This window comes from Cervus canadensis, chromosome 5 (genome assembly GCF_019320065.1).
Source record: "Cervus canadensis isolate Bull #8, Minnesota chromosome 5, ASM1932006v1, whole genome shotgun sequence".
NCBI lineage: Eukaryota > Metazoa > Chordata > Mammalia > Artiodactyla > Cervidae > Cervus > Cervus canadensis.
The window spans coordinates 1,314,901-1,329,921 of NC_057390.1; the positions used below are offsets into that span (position 1 = coordinate 1,314,901).

The 15,021-nt window shown below is 42.1% G+C and overlaps 1 protein-coding gene across 11 annotated transcripts in view; it reads right to left on the reverse strand.

Moving 5' to 3' along the window:
- The window catches only part of ACOXL (acyl-CoA oxidase like), a 352,738-nt gene that overhangs the window by 120,800 nt on the left and 216,917 nt on the right, over positions 1-15,021 (reverse strand). For 9 of the 11 annotated variants that reach the window (XM_043467729.1, XM_043467722.1, XM_043467730.1 and 6 more), the window contains exon 13: positions 10,256-10,345. The exons of the other annotated variants lie outside the window; for them this stretch is intronic. In XM_043467729.1, coding sequence (XP_043323664.1) covers positions 10,256-10,345 — 90 coding nt within the window. The remainder of the gene's footprint in view (positions 1-10,255; positions 10,346-15,021) is intronic. 11 annotated transcript variants of the gene reach the window in all.

Below are 15,021 nucleotides of genomic sequence, written 5' to 3' on the forward strand. Positions count from 1 at the left end.
CCCCATCCTTTGACTGGATGCACAGATTTTTCTTGAAGCACATTCTGTTTGTGCCAGTTAGAGATTTAGGATATGTATATTCTGTCCAGGATTTACGGGAGGCAATAAGGAAACCCAGAGAATTTACTTCATTTTCTTCCCCAGTCCCTAGGTCCCTGGGCAGCCTGCCTTCTCTGTTCCCTCTTTATATACAGTAAAATATTATTCAGCCATAAAGAAGAACAAAATAATGCAATTTTCAGCAACATGAATGGACCTCAGACATAAAAAGACAAATATCATATGATATTGCTTATACGTGGAATCTAAAAGTAGGCTACAAATGAACTTGTCTACAAAACAGAAATATAGTTACAGATGTAAAAAAATAAACTTATGGTTACCGAGGGGCAAGCAGGAGAGGGACAAATTGGAAGACTGGGATTGAGACATACACACTACTATGTATAAAATAGATACTAACAAGGACCTACTGTAGGTATAGGGAACTCTGCTCAATACTCCGTAATGGCTTTCATGGGCATTACAGATTTAGTCACTAAGTTGTGTCTGACTCTTATGACTGCATAAACTATAGTTTGCAAGACTCTTCTGTCCATGGGATTCTCCAGGCAAGAACACTCAAGTGGGTTGCCATTTTCTTCTCCAGGGGATCTTCCCGACCCAGGAAAAGACTAGAAATATGTATAACTGATTCACTTTGTTGTATATCTGAAACTAATGCAACACTGTAAATCAACTACGACCCAATAAAAATTTTTCAAAAAGGATCTCCCTATGCTTGTTCACTGTGTTCTGTGCAGGGTGTTTAACTGTTAAGAGGAAAGCCCTGGGAGGAACGGGGCCACTGTATCTTAGCAAAACCCAAAGTCCCTATTCTTCATCTTTAAAAACACCTAACTGGTATCCCATTCTATATACAGTCTTATATCATTTTTTACTTACCATATCATACATTTTAAATTTCTGTAATAAACTCTTTATAAGTACAATTTTAAAGGCCATAGAATTCCCCATTGAGTGGTCAGAACATGATTTACCTAATCATTTTCCTATTGTTGAAATTTTAGTTTCTAATATTATTGTTGTAATATATAATGCACTAATGAGAATGTTTGTGACCAAAAGTTTTCTGCATTTTGGATTATAAGTTTAGATGAAGTCCCAGAAGTAGAATTACACATGGCCAAGAGCAACATGGAAGAAGTTCCTTTTGTTCTGACCAACAGTGGGATGTGAATATACTCTTAAACATGAGGCAACTTGAGATATGAAAGAATTAGTACTGCAGAGGACCCAAAGTTGTTTCTCTGATCACTGTGTGGCTGAGCAATTGCCCTCATTTTGTAAACTGGCTCTTCCTGTCTTTTGCCTGTTTATCTTCTGGGTGCACACGTGCTCAGCCATGTCAGACTTTTTGCAACCCCATGGATGGTAGCCTGCCAGGCTTCTCTGTCCATAGGATTATCTTGGCAAGAATACAGGAGTGGGTTGTCATTTCCTTCTCCAGGGGAATCTTCCTGATCCAGGGGTCGAACTCATGTTTCCTGAGGCTTCTGCATTGGCTGGCGGATTCTTTACCACTAAGTCACTTGGGAAATGTGGTTGCCTTCTAGGCACTTACCAAGTCTTTGGGAATAGCTTCCCAGGTAGAAGATATATGACTCTACACTCACAAGATGTAATTTTCTTAAGCCAAAAAAGATACCTTTCAACATCAAAAATCAGCTAGGAAATAACTAAATTAATCCCTTTCCCCATTCAACTACTGCAAAAATCAAATGCCTAACGGAGAAACACCTGCCAATTAAATGAAAACTTCAGATGAAGATAAGACATAGGAAGAGCTTCAGATTTCTGGCTAATGCTTGATCTTGAAATTTTTGCTGTTTGAGAGGCGGTCCTAAGATGGCGGAGGAATAGAACAGGCAGACCACTTTCTCCCCGACAAATTCATCAAAAGAACATTTGAACGCTGAGCAAATTCCACAAAACAACTTCTGAATGTTGGCAGAGGACATCAGGCACCCAGAAAGGCAGCTCATTGTCTTCGAAAGGAGGTAGGACAAAATATAAAAGATAAAAAGAGAGACAAAAGAGGTAGGGACAGAGATCCGTCCCAGAAAGGGAGCCTTAAAAAAGAGGGAAGTTTCCAAACACCAGGAAACACTCTCTCCGGCAGGTCTGTGGTGAGCCTTGGAATATCAGAGGGCAAAATAACTGGGAGGAAAAATAAATAAATAATGAAAACCCACAGATTACGTGCTAACAGCAACTCCCAGCAGAGCAGCAGCCCAGAAGCTCCAAGCGGGGGTGGGACAGGGAGGAGTGGGCTGCATTGCTTAGGGTAAGGACCAGGCCTGAATACCCTGAGGGCAATCTGAGGGAACTAGCTTGAGATAGCAACCCAGACTGTGGGATAGCTCTCCCGCGAAAAGCCCTAACTGTGCGGTCAAGGCTATGGTTTTTCCAGTGGTCATATATGGATGTGAGAGGTGGACTGTGAAGAAAGCTGAGTGCCGAAAAATTGATGCTTTTGAACTGTGGTGTTGGAGAAGACTCTTGAGAGTCCCTTGGACTGGAAGGAGATCCAACCAGTCCATCCTGAAGGAGATCAGTCCTGGGTGTTCATTGGAAGGACTGATGCTGAAGCTGAAACTCCAGTACTTTGGCCACCTCATGCGAAGAGCTAACTCATTTGAGAAGACCCTGATGCTGGGAAAGATTGAAGGCAGGAGGAGAAAGGGACAACAGAGGATGAGATGGCTGGATGGCATCACCGACTCGATGGGCATGAGTTTGAGTAAGCTCCGGGAGTTGGTGATGGACAGGGAGGCCTGGCGTGCTGCGATTCATGGGGTCACAAAGCGTTGGACACGACTGAGCAACTGAACTGAACTGAACTGAAGACACCTCCAGGCCCACTGACAGAACAAAGGACTGAGCAGAGCTAGCCGGCTGAGGACTGGCCCATCCCCCGCCGGAGGCAGGCAGGTGAGGGCAGCCAGAGCCGGAAGAGGGCAATCACGGCCCCAGAGAGGCATCCTCTACCAAACTGCAAGCAGACTTCATTGCTAACCAAGACTTTTTGGGATTCTGGACGGTTGACATCCGCCGGGAGGGTCGCAGCCAGCTCCGCAGAAGAGACACACAGCACACCTGAGAAGGTGCGCCAGTTGTACACCCAGAAAACCGAGAGGCTGGGACAGGGAGGCGATAAGATGCAGCCTCCAACTGGGGGCGACTGCACTCTCCAAGCACCTGGCCACCTGAGCTCCTCGGACCTGCGACGGGCACAAAACGCAGGCCCAACCGAGTCTGCGCCTTTGTGGAGTACCCGAGAACCTGAACCTGAGCGACTTAGACCTGGAAAGTGCACGCAACCCAGGGCCTGCCTGACAGTTCCCAGGAGAGCAACCTAGAGCCTGAGCAGTGTAGACTGGGAGGGCACACACGCCATAAGCGGCAGCAAACCCAGTGTGGCTGAATCACTGCACACACTCCCCACACACACCAGTGATATTTGTTCACAGTGTCCCTCCCTCCCCACAGCACAACTGAACAAGTGAGCCTAAAAATGTGACCATCACTGCCCCTTTGTGTCAGGGCAGAAATTAGACACCGAAGAGACCACCAAACAGAAGAAGCTAAAATAAACAGAGGGAACCACTTTGGAAGTGACAGGTGCAATAGATTAAAACCCTGCAGTTAGCACCAACTACATAGGAAGGGGCCTATAGACCTTGAGAAGTATAAGCCGGATCAGGGAACTACCTGAAAATGAACTGACTTCACACTGTCTGCAACACCTCCAGAGAAAGTCCTAGATATATTTTCACTATTATCATTTTTTAAATTTAAAAAAGTATTTTATTTTTTTAATTTTAAGTCCTCATTACTCCTTTAATTTTCATTTTTATAACCTACTATTACCTTGCAAAAAAAAAGACCCTATTTTTAAAGCAAACTTCATATATATATATTTTATAATTTTTGTGACTTTTTTTTAATATTGTATTTTTGAGAATCTAACATCTCCTCTTGATTTTTAATCTTTGCTTTTTGGTATTTGCCTTCAACTTTGTACCTTTAAGAACCCATTCTTCAGTACCCACTTTTACTTGGGAGCAAGATCACTGGACTGATTGCTCTCTCCCTCTTTTGATTCTCCTTTTTCTCCCCCAGGTCGCCTCTGTCTCCTCCCTCCCCCTTCTCATCTCTACCCAACTTGGTGAATCTCTGTGTGTGTTCCAGGCTGTGGAGAACACTTAGGGAACTGATCACAGGCTGGATCTGTCTCTCTCCTTTTGATTCCCCCTTTTATCCTCCTGGCCACCTCTGTCTCCTTCCTCCCTCTTCTCTTCTCTGTGTAATTCTGTGAATATTTCTGAGGGATCCAGACTGTGGAGAGCACATAGAGAAGTGAATACTGGCTAGCTTGCGCTCTCCCCCTTTGATTCCCCCTCTTCTCCTCCTGGTCACCTCTATCCTCCCTCTTCTCTTCTCCATGTAACTCTGTGTACCTCTCCGGCTGTCCCTCACTGTGGAGAAACTTTTCATCATTATTCTAGATGTTTTATCATCAGTGCTGTATAGATGGAGAAGTCTTGAGGCTACTGTAAGTATAAGACTGAAAACCAGAGGCAGGAGGCTTAAGTCCAAATCCTGAGAAAACCAGAGAACTCCAGACTCCAGGGAACATTAATTGATAGGAGCTCATCAAAAGCCTCCATACCTACACTGAAACCAAGCACCACCCAAGGGCCAACAAGTTCCAGAGCAAGACATACCATGAACATTCTCCAGCAACACAGGAACATAGCCCTGAGCTTCAACATACAGGCTGCCCAAAGTCACACCAAACCCATAGACCCATCCCCAAACTCACTACTGGACACTTCATTGCACTCCAGAGAGAAGAAATCCAGCTCCACCCACCAGAACACCAACACAAGCTTTCCTAACCAGGAAACCTCGACAAGCCATGTGTCCAACCCCACCCACAGCGAGGAGCCTCCACAATAAAGAGGAACCACCAACTGCCAGGATACAGAAAGGCCACCCCAAACACAGTAATATAAACAAGATGAAAAGACAGAGAAATACCCAGCAGTAAAGGAACAGGATAAATGCCCACCAAACCAAACAGAAGAGGAGGAGATAGGGAATCTACCTAATAAAGAATTCCAAATGATGATAGTGAAAATGACCCAAAATCTTTAAAACAAAATGGAGTTAAAGATAAATAGCCTGGAGACAAGGATTGAGAAGATACAAGAAATGTTTAACAAGGACCTAGAAGAAATAAAAAAGAGTCAATATATAATGAATAATGCAATAAATGAGATCAAAAACACTCTGCAGGGAACCAATAGTAGAATAATGGAGGCAGAAGATAGGATAAGTGAGGTAGAAGATAGAATGGTATAAATAAATGAAACAGAGAGGAAAAAAGAAAAATGAATTAAAAGAAATGAGGACAACCTCAGAGACCTCTGGGACAATGTGAAATGCCCTAACATTCAAATCACAGGAGTCCCAGAAGAAGAGGACAAAAAGAAAGACCATGAGAAAATATTTGAGGAGATAATAGTTGAAAACTTCCCTAAAATGGGGGAGGAAATAATCACCCAAGTCCAAGAAACCCAGAGAGTCCCAAACAGGATAAACCCAAGGCAAAACACCCCAAGACACATATTAATCAAATTAACAAAGATCAAACACAAAGAACAAATATTAAAAGCAGCAAGGGAAAAACAACAAATAACACACAAGGAGATTCCCATAAGGATAACAGCTGATCTTTCAATAGAAACTCTTCAGGCCAGAAGGGACATACTTAAAATGATGCAATAGAAAAACCTACAGCCCAGATTACTGTACCCAGCAAGGATCTCATTCAAATATGAAGGAGAAATCTAAAGCTTTATAGACAAGCAAAAGCTGAGAGAATTCACACCACCAAACCAGCTCTCCAACAAATGCTAAAGGATCTTCTCTAGACAGGAAACACAAAAGGGTATAGAAACTCGAACCCAAAACAATAAAGTAAATGGCAATGGGATCATACTTATCAATAATTACCTTAAATGTAAATGGGGTGAATGCCCCAACCAAAAGACAAAGACTGGTTGAATGGATACAAAAACAAGACCCTTATATATGTTGTCTACAAGAGACCTACCTCAAAACAAGGGACACATACAGACTGAAAGTGAAGGGTTGGAAAAAGATATTCCATGCAAATAGAGACCAAAAGAAAGCAGGAGTAGCAATACTCATATCAGATAAAATAGACTTTAAAACAAAGGCTGTGAAAAGAGGCAAAGATGGACACTACATAATGATCAAAGGATCAATCCAAGAAGAAGATATAACAATCATAAATATATAGGCACCCAACATAGGAGCACCACAATATTGTAAGACAAAAGCTAACAAGTATGAAAGGGGAAATTAACAGTAACACAATAATAGTGGGAGACTTTAATACCCCACTCACACCTATGGATAGATCAACTAAACAGAAAAGTAACAAGGAAACACAAACTTTAAATGATACAATAGGCCAGTTAGACCTAATTGATATCTATAGGACATTTCACCCCAAAACAATGAATTTCACCTTTTTCTCAAGTGCAGACAGAACCTTCTTCAGGATAGATCACATCCTGGGCCATAAACCTAGCCTTAGTAAATTAAAAAAAATTGAAATGATTCCAAGCATCTTTTCTGACCACAATGCAGTAAGATTAGATGTCAATTACAGGAGAAAAACTATTAAAAATTCCAACATATGGAGGCTGAACAACATGCTGCTGAATAACCAACAAATCACGGAAGAAATCAAAATAGGCATAGAAAAAAATGAAAATGAAAACAGAACAACCCAAAACCTATGGGACACTGTAAAAGCAGTGCTAAGGGGAAGGTTCATAGCAATACAGGCTTACCTCAAGAAACAAGAAAAAAGTCAAATAAATAACCTAAAGCAACTAGAAAAGGAAGAAATGAAGAAGCCCAGGGTTAGTATAAGGAAAGAAATCTTAAAAATTAGGGCAGAAATAAATGCAAAAGAAACAAAAGAGACCATAGCAAAAATCAACAAAACCAAAAGCTGGTTCTTTGAGAAGATAAATAAAATAGCCAAACCATTAGCCAGACTCATCAAGAAACAAAGGGAGAAAAATGAAATCAACAAAATTAGAAATGAAAATGGAGAGATCACAACAGACAACACTGAAATACAAAGGATCATGAGACTATTATCAGCAACTATATGCCAATAAAATGGACAACTTGGAAGAAATGGACAAATTCTTAGAAAAGTACAACTTTCTGAAACTGAAACAGGAAGAAATAGAAAATCTTAACAGACCCATCACAAGCACAGAAATCGAAACTGTAATCAGAAATCTTCCAACAAACAAAAACCCAAGACCAGATGGCTTCACAGCTGAATTCTACCAAGAATTTAGATAAGAGCTAACACCTATCCTACTCAAACTCTTCCAGAAAATCTCAGAGGAAGGTAAACTTCCAAACTCATTCTATGAGGCCACCATCACCCTAATACCAAAACCAGACAAAGATGCCACAAAAAAAGAAAACTGCAGGCCAATATCACTGATGAACATAGATGCAAAAATCCTTAACAAAATTCTAGCAAACAAAATCCAACAACATATTAAAAAGATCATACATCATGACCAAGTGGGCTTTATCCCAGGAATGCAAGGATTCTTCAATATCTGCAAATCAATCAATGTGATACACCACATTAACAGATTGAAAGATAGAAACCATATGATTATCTCAATAGACGCAGAGAAAGCCTCTGACAAAATTCAACATCCATTTATGATAAAAAACCCTCCAGAAAGCAGGAATAGAAGGAACATACCTCAACATAATAAAAGCCATATATGATAAACCCACAGTAAACCTTATCCTCAATGGTGAAAAATTGAAAGCATTTCCCCTAAAATTAGGAACAAGAGAAGGATGCCCACTCTCACCACTACTATTTAACATAGTTTTGGAAGTTTTAGTCACAGCAATCAGAGAAGAAAAAGAAATAAAAGGAATCCAAATTGAAAAAGAAGAAGGAAAACTCTCATTGTTTGCAGATGACATGATCCTCTACATAGAAAACCCTAAAGACTCCACCAGAAAATTACTAGAGCTAATCAATAAATATAGTAAAGTTGCAGGATATAAAATTAAGATTTTTTTGCAGAAATTTTACAGAAATCCCTTGCATTCCTATACACTAACAATGAGAAAACAGAAAGAGAAATTAAGGAAACAATTCCACTCACCATTGCAATGAAAAGAATAAGATACTTAGGAATATAACTACCTAAAGAAACAAAAGACATATATATAGAAAACTATAAAACACTGGTGAAAGAAATCAAAGATGACACAAATAGATAGAGAAAAGAAATATACCATGTTCATGTATCAGAAGAATCAATGTAGTGAAAATGCGTATACCATTCAAAGCAATCTATAGATTCAATGCAATCCCTATCAAGCTACCAACGGTTATTTTTCACAGAACTAGAACAAATAATTTCACGATTTGTATGGAAATACAAAAACAAACTCAAATAGCCAAAGCAATCTTGAGAAAGAAGAATGGAACTGGAGGAATCAACCTGCCTGACTTCAGGCTCTACTACAAAGCCACAGTCATCTAGACAGTATGGTACTGGCACAAAGACAGAAATATAGATAATGGAACAAAATAGAAAGCCCAGAGATAAATCCATGCACCTATGGACACCCTATCTTTGACAAAAGAAGCAAGAATATATAATGGAGAAAAGACAATCTCTTTAACAAGTGGTGCTGGGAAAACTGGTCAACCACTTGTAAAAGAATGAAACTAGAACACTTTCTAACACCATACACAAAAATAAACTCAAAATGGATTAAAGATCTAAACGTAAGACCAGAAACTATTAAACGTCTAGAGGAAAACATAGGCAAAACACTCTCTGACATAAACCACAGCAGGATCCTCTATGACCCACCTCCCAAAATATTGGAAATAAAAGCAAAAATAAACAAATGGGACTTAATTAAACTTAAAAGCTTCTGCACAACAAAGGAAATTATAAGCAAGGTGAAAAGACAGCCTTCAGAATGGGAGAAAATAATAGAACAGCAAACAAAGCAATGGACAAAGAATTAATCTCAAAAATATACAAGCAACTCCTGCAGCTCAATTCCAGAAAAATAAACAACCCAATCAAAAAGTGGGCCAAAGAACTAAACAGACATTTCTCCAAAGAAGACATACAGATGGCTAACAAACACATGAAAAGATGCTCGACATCATTCATTATCAGAGAAATGCAAATCAAAACCACAATGAGGTACCTTTTCACACCAGTCAGAATGGCTGATATCCAAAAGTCTACAAGCAATAAATGCTGGAGAGGGTGTGGAGAAAAGGGAACTTTCTGACATTGTTGGTGGGAATGCAAACTAGTACAGCCACTATGGAGAACAGTGTGGAGATACCTTAAAAAACTGGAAACAGAACTTCCATATGACCCAGCAATCCCACTGCTGGGCATACACACTGAGGAAACCAGAATTGAAAGAGACACATGCACCCCAATGTTCATCACAGCACTGTTTATAATAGCCAGGACATGGAAGCAACCTAGATGTCTATCAGGAGATGAATGGATAAGAAAGCTGTGGTATATATACACAAAGGAATATTACTCATCCATTAAAAAGAATACATTTGAATCAATTCTAATGAGGTGGATGAAACTGGAGCCTATTACACAGAGTGAAGTAAGCCAGAAAGAAAAACATCAATACAGTATACTAATGCAAATATATGGAATTTAGAAAGATGGTAACGATAACCCTGTATGTGAGACAGCAAAAGAGACACGATGTATAGAACAGTCTTTTGGACTCTGTGGGAGAGGGTGACGGTGGGATGATATGGGAGAATGGCATTGAAAGATGTAAATTATCACATGTGAAATGAATCGCCAGTCCAGATTCAATGCATGATACAGGGTGCTCGGGGCTGGTGCACTGGGATGACCAGTGGGATGGGATGGGGAGAGAGGTGGGAGTGGGGTTCAGGATGGGAAACACATGTACACCCATGGCGGATTCAAGTCAATGTATGGCAAAATCAATACAATACTGTAAAGTAAAATAAATAAATAAATAAAATTTTGCTGTTTAAAAAGAATAAACATTTCCTGAGTCTTACCTGTAGCATGACGACATTGTCACCTTCAAAAGTGACAAACACATCTGTGTCACATTTTAAGCCTGAGATTTGATTTTCCATCATGTAACCCTATTGCAAAAAAGAGGACAAAAAGACAAATTTTATATTTGTAGTCCCATCATTATAAAGGACTAACATTTTCTTTCAAATTAAAAACATACAATTAGAGAAAAAAAAAGAAAATAACTTTATTTCTCCTGTCAGAATAACTATTTTAAGAATTTTGACCCGTCCCATTGGCTTTTGGTCCATAAATATTATTTGGAGTGTAGTCTTCATTAGCAGCAAAAACATCTAAAAACAGCCATGTCACATTTTTCCAAAATATTTCAATAAATTATGCTAGATTTTCTATTCCAAATCAAGGTGGGCTTCTCTGGTGTCTCAGTGGTAAAGAATTCACCTGCTAGCGCAGGAGACGAGGGTTCAATCCCTGGGTCAAGAAGACCCCCTGGATAAGGAAATGGCAGCTCACTCCAGTATTCTTGCCCAGGAAATCCCGTGGACAGAGGATCCTGGCGGGCTACAGTCCATGGGGTCGCAAGAGTCAGACACGACTCAGCAACTAAACAACAAATTGATGATTATACCCCACAAAATGCAGGTGAATGATACCTCCCCCAACCCAACCCAACTGTTGATACTACATATAAAATAGGTAACTAGTGAGAACCTGCTACACAGCACAGAGAACTCTATTCAATGCTCTGCAGTGACCTAAATGGATAGGAAATCCAAAAAAGAGGGGACATATGTATACATATAGCTGATTCTCCTTGCTGTACTGCAGAAACTATCACAATATTGCAAAGCAACTGCATTCCAATAAATTTTTTTTAAAAAAAAGCAGAAAAAAATTAGCAAAGCTACCTGTGATTCTTGGGAGATGTAAAAATCCTAAATTGCCACTCTGTCTCTTAATGTCATTAAATACTCTGTATCCTGAATATACATTGTTTCCAGCCCATTTCTTCTTCTTCTTTTTTTGCTTTTCTCACTTCCTGAAATCCTTCTTTAAAGGGCAATAGCCTGCTGCTCCTTTCCAAAGTCCTGAAGTGTTTCTGCACACACCCTGGGAGAACCAGCTGCCCACGAGAATGTGGATCAGCCCCAGGCCAGAAGCAGAGGGAGCAGAGTTGCCCGTGTTTGGCCTCAGGCCCGTCACCTTCTCAAGGCCCCTGCGCTCTCCTTTTTCCAGTTCATCGTTCTCCCCCTTAACTCTCAAGATCCTCTCTCAAAATCTGCTTCCAGATCAGTCCAGCCACGTAAGTTACACCAGAGGCAGCTGTCACGTCGCGTCTCCCAGGAGTATGTGCACTTAGCACTTTGGCTCTGCTAGGGAATGACAAGCTTCAGCCTCTGTTGGAATCTTCAAGCCACATGGGCCAAGAAGGGTTACAGAGGGCACTCCCTGGGGCAGCTTCATATTCCAAACTCATGGTACCCATTATCTTTGGGGTGTGTGTGTGCTATGTCATGTCCAACTCTTTGCAACCCCATGGACTGTAGCCCGCCAGGCTCCTTTGCCCATGGATTTCCCAGGCAAGAATTCTGGAGCGGGTTACCATTTCCTACTTCTGACCCAGAGATCAAACCTGTGTCTCCTGCATCTGTTTCATTGGTAGGCAGATTCTTTACTGCTGAACCACTTGGGAAGCCTTTTCCTGGGGGACCCACATCATTTATGAAAATGGCCACTTGAGTGACAGAAGTGGGCAAGAAGGGGGCACTCTGGGTTCCTAATGCCCACGGGAAGCATCCCTGCTTCCTGCCCCAAGAGTCATCCTCTGATGCTCTCTCTGCCCCGCTCTCCTGGTTCCCCTCAGCATCAGTGCTGTCCGAGCAGGCGTTCTGCACAATGTTAGTTTACAGAAGCAAGGGCCTCTTCAACTCTCATTACTTTCATAAAGGTAAAATGATTGTGTATGTGTGTGCTGTCACTTCAGTCATGTCTGACTCTGTGCTGCCCTATGGACTGTAGCCCACCAGGCTTCTCTGTCCTTGGCAGTCTCCAGGCAAGAATACTGGAGTGGGTTGTCATTTCCTTCTCCAGGCGATCTTCCCAACTCAGGGATTGAACCCATATCTCTTAAGTCTCCTGCACTGGCAAGCGGGTTCTTTACTGCTAGCACCGTCAGGTATTTATGCATAAATGAATCAGCAGCATTTCCAGTCTGGAGAAGCTAGGCCTCCCCATCCCATCATAAGCACAAGGGAAACCCCACTCCTACCCCCCAGGCAAACCACATGAGATCAGATTCTGACTGAGTGTGATCAGGCCCGGAGAGTGTTTCCCTGGCCAGGGAGTAGCTGAGTCAACTTTCACCGTCATCATTCTACCATTTGTGAAGTACCCCACACCAGCCAGATACCTCACTGGGTGCTTGACCCAAACTTCATTTATTATGTCAAGTTAATCCTTTTCTTCCTCCCAACAGCCCTGTGAGGTAGGCGTTACTCTATTTTACAGATGAAGGGAGTGAGTCTGGAGGGCTAAATTCTTGAATAATATATCAAGTTCTGGTGCAGAAAAGATGAACATAGTATATACCACCTCTGACTTGGGGAGAAGAAATTATACATAAGAAGCACACCTGATAAAGGCTTAAAATAACAATTTTGAAGAAATAAAGTACTTTTTCCTTGAGCATTGAGCTCTGGTCTCTTCCAGCAGGGGAGGGAGGAACAGGAGCTCTATAGTTCTGACACTTTTGAACTGTTCACACTCTGCCCTGGAAACCAGGCCAATCGGGGCTTTCAAATGAGCAGGCCAATGGCCCACTTGAAAGGCAGCAAACCAGCACAGAATCCCACTGACTCTCACAGAACGGGCACTGGAATTCCATGAACATAAAGATGCCTCATGCTCCTGTGTTAGTTCTTCACACACATTATAACTGATTTGAAACTCACATAACTGATTTGAAATTGATGCTGAAACTCAGCTCTGAATGCCTCTCCTCATTTGACAATCGAGTAAAACTGTGTGACTATGACTCTGATCATTTGAGACTCTCCAGGGTCCTGACTGAGCTGAGGTGACAAGGCTCACAGCCCTCAAAGAGCTAGTGGACAACTGAAATGAAGAAGTGGAGAGAAAACCCAAAGGCTTAACCATGTGCGAGGCCAGCACATCACCACTAATCTCCTGAAACCACCAGGGGCGGAGCTATGATCTAGTCGCCTTAGCAAAGACTGAGAGGGGCAGAGCGGGACCACCGCCTGGGGCGTCATGACAGCTGCAGCCTCATACTGTCTCCTCCAACAGCCCATCCTCCCCAGAGCCACTACCCATGAGCCCCGCTTCTGCCCTGAGGAGGAGCCCCTCGTCGGGGCCCAGGATGCCAGGGACTGGCTTCCTCCTTGGTGCTTCCTAGAAGAATATCAAGTATTCTAGCAAAATGACCCAGGCTGTACTGCCTGCTCTGTACTCCTTCGCCTGCCCGAGACACTTCCCCCCCAATCTTTCAGCCTCAGGGCTCCCTCGTGCCCTGCTGGGATTCTGTTTCATTTTTCTAAGCCTCAAAATGGTCTCAGCTTTAACTGGTGAGCCAAAGAGGCCCACTCGGCCAGAGGACCACACATCACCCACAGTTCTAGGCTCCTGATGTGTCTGTAGTTGAAGCCTGGCGGAACGGACTGGGTCCCCACCCTGCCTGTCACACTGGGCATCTCTCCATCACAGGCCTGAAACTTTGGCCTCCAGTGTATCTCAAGTCAAACCTAAAATTTTACTCTGGAGAGGCCCTATCACATTATAGAGAGTGTGTGCCTGAGTGTGGGGTGTGTGTGTGTTCTAGGCTGACCTGTGTCCCCTGAAGTTCCTGCATTGACATCCTAACCCTCAGGACCTCTAATGTGACTGTATTTGGTGATAAGACCTGTGAGAAGGTAATCAACGTTAAATGAAGTCATTGGGATGGGTCCTAATCCATGATAACTGGTATCCTTATAAGACACGTGAGGAATTTGTATCAACTGATGCTAAAGCTGAAGATTCAATACTTTGGCCACCTGCTGTGAAGAGCCAACTCATTGGAAAAGACCCTGATACTGAGAAATAATGAAGGCAAGAGGAGAAGGGGATGGCAGAGGGTGAGATGGTTGGATGGCATCACCGACTCAATGGACATGAGTTTAAGCAAGCTCCAGGAGATGGTGGAGGACAGGGAAGCCTGGTGTGCTGCAGTCCACAGGGCCACAAAGAGTCGGTATGACTTAACAACTGAACAACAACAATCCCACCATTGTGTGAAAACTGTATAAATCTTAATTCTATTGAATTGGTTCATAGTGCTTTCAAGTCTACTACATTCTTCTACCTTTCTGTATATTCATTCTATTAATTTTTGAGAGTTTGATACTGAAATTCCAACTAAAAGTCTTAATTTATCTATTTAAAAAATAATTGTAATATATAATGGAACTACATGTTCTGTATTTTCCAAGTCTCCTGTAAATGCATGATCATACTTTCATAATTTAATAGAGAAAGAGGGAAAAAGAAGAGGCACTGGGACACAGACACACAGAGGGAAGAGCATGTGAGGACACAGGGAGGAGAAGACGGTCACATACAGGGCTCCCTGGGCGGCCCACTGGTAAAGAATCTGCCTGCAGTGCAGGAGACCTGGGTTCAATCCCTGGGTCGGGAAGATCCCTGGAGAAAGGAATGGCAACCCACTTCAGTATTCTTGCTTGGGAAATCCCATGGACAGAGGAGCCTGGCGGGCTATAGTCTATGG